General features: G+C 53.6%; 1 protein-coding gene across 3 annotated transcripts in view; it reads right to left on the minus strand.

The window, feature by feature from the left end:
* The window catches only part of RBPJ (recombination signal binding protein for immunoglobulin kappa J region), a 151,525-nt gene that overhangs the window by 64,268 nt on the left and 84,897 nt on the right, over window positions 1-2,360 (minus strand). Inside the window, exon 1 of one of the 3 annotated variants that reach the window (XM_035324761.1) lies at window positions 4-69. The exons of the other annotated variants lie outside the window; for them this stretch is intronic. Within the exon in view, the coding sequence (XP_035180652.1) occupies window positions 4-23 (20 nt within the window). The 5' untranslated portion in view covers window positions 24-69. Of the gene's footprint in view, window positions 1-3; window positions 70-2,360 lie in introns of those variants that run through there. 3 annotated transcript variants of the gene reach the window in all.

Below are 2,360 nucleotides of genomic sequence, written 5' to 3' on the forward strand. Positions count from 1 at the left end.
TACCCTGTCACAACAGGCGCCATCTTCCACAAACTCTCGCCAAAACTCCTACTCTCGCGAGAGCTGCCTCCCCCCCTCCCCGCTCCCCTTACGCCTCCCCTCCCCGGGACGGCAGCGCGCATGCGCCGAGCACGGGAGACACACGCGCGCGCCGCCCACTCAGCGCCCGGGCTCTCCCCTCAGACACAACAGCCCCGGCGTGGGAACCGCCGAGGTCTCGCGAGAGCGCGCGGCGCTGGGTAGAGGGGAGAGAGGGGAGTCTCGCGAGAGCTGGGCGGTGGGGATTCCCTCTGCCCGCTCGTGCGTCTGGCTGCCCGGCGGGCGGGGCGGGGCGGGGCGGGGCGGGGCGGGGCGGACCGAACCAACGCGGGGACAGCGGGGGGGGAACAGCGGCATTGCCCGCCCGCGGAGGAGCTAACCACGCGGGGTGGCAGCAGGAGGGTGGCTGCCACCCCGCCTGGCAGAGCAGACCATTAGCGGCGGCAGGCGGGGGGCTAGCGGCCGCCTCCTCCTCACCACCCCCTTGCCCCGATTCCCCCCCCCCCGCGGGAGGGGCGGTGGGCCCGCCCGCCGCGTGCCGCGTGAGGGCAGGCGGCGCGCGGCGCGCCTCGAGCCCGCGGCAGGGCCCCGAGGGGTCTCGGCGCCATTTTGGGGCTCGGCCGGCCCCGGGGGGCGCGAGGGGCTGGGGCTCGGCCGGGGGGAGCTGTGTGGAGCCCCCGGGGCTTGTCCGCCACGGGCCTGCCCGGGTCCGTCACCTCAGCGCTGCGGGCTGCTGCCTGACGCCTAGAAGCCCGTATCACCGCCCTGGGTAGCTCCACGTGGGTGTGCACACCTGATGCTCTGTGGTTCCTATCTGCTCAGTTTAAAAATCTCCTCACACGGAGCCCAGAAACCAGACAAAAAATGAACTTCTGAAAACCAGGGGTTGGAGATCGGGCTTTAGTGGTGTGGGCACGCCAAGGACTGATGGCATTTCTTACATACAATCATCATGTTTTTAAAAAGTTAGTTTCAATTAAAAGCCTATTTTCACAATTTTGGTGTGTCTTACAACCAAAAAGCATAAGAAAATAAAATCAGAGAATGGTTTGGGTGGGAAGGGACCTCAGAGATCACCCAGTCCCAACCCCTGCCACAGACAGGGATGCCACCCGCCAGGTCGGGTTGCTCAGGGTCTCATCTAACTTGGCCTCAAAACACCTCCGGGCATGGGGCATCCACAGCCTCTCTGGGCAAGATACATCTGTTTAGCAGGTGTTTTTGAAGTCTGCTAAGACCCAGACCAATAAAGTGACTCGTACTGACCTCTCAGAAGTCTCGGTGTGGATGCTGTAACAAGAAGGTACCTGCAAAAAGAAAGGACCTGGATGTGCTCCTTGACATAACGAGCGGAGCCTGACCTTGGATCCATTTAACAACGTGACCATTTCAAGTCCATTAGAGGACTGTCTGAAAATTCATCCCCTTTCTGTCCTGGATTCTATCCTATCCATTCAACCTCTTCATGGCTTTAGTATAGCATACCAATTTAACTTCACATACACATTCAACATAGATTTAAAGATCCCTGAGACTCCAAAAAGTGCATCATTTTCATTACTTCACCTCCATACCTCTGCTGTTTCCCAAGGTAGGGAAAGCAATAACATTTCCAGTACCACCATTAGTATGATGTCTTTCCTAAGTACGCTGTCCACTGCTGGTGCTAATTCAATGTCTGTGTCAGATGTATAAAGGCATGCTGTAAGAGACCGTTTGGCCACCAGGTTTACTGTAATTCTGCTCAGTGTACAAACAGCTATTGTTTGCTATTATCAAAGGCACTTTTCCCCATCATGATTTCCCCTTATGGAAGGAGTTACGAAATGACGTTGATTGGCTCCACGAAGGAGCCATGGAGGCGCAGCTCTCGTCAAAAGCACGATGCATACTGGAAATCCTCTGTATTGTTTGTGAAGAGTAACTCATAATCCCTTTGGAAATCTCTTCCTAAAAACATCTTTTTTTTTTTTTTTTCCTCCAAGGCTAAAGAATGATCTCAGCTCATGCTAGCTCCGTTCCGTTAGGAATGGTTCCTGGATATTTGCCATGGTCTGTCTCTAGATGGTCATTTTCAGGGGCCCCTCTTTTACTGTGTTTTGAATTGAACTGGAAGATCTAAAAATACAACACACAATAATACGCCATGTCTAGACTCTTAATATTTTACAAAGAAGTCATTTTGATTAATAATTACATTAATTGGATACTGGAGCAGGTATATTATTTTGAAGAATAGTTACAGAAATTATTGTAGTCCTTTCCATCACTGAGAGAGGTACATTATAAAACAAATATATATTGACTCATTGATTTTTTTT

The sequence above is a fragment of the Oxyura jamaicensis genome, chromosome 4 (assembly GCF_011077185.1).
Source record: "Oxyura jamaicensis isolate SHBP4307 breed ruddy duck chromosome 4, BPBGC_Ojam_1.0, whole genome shotgun sequence".
NCBI lineage: Eukaryota > Metazoa > Chordata > Aves > Anseriformes > Anatidae > Oxyura > Oxyura jamaicensis.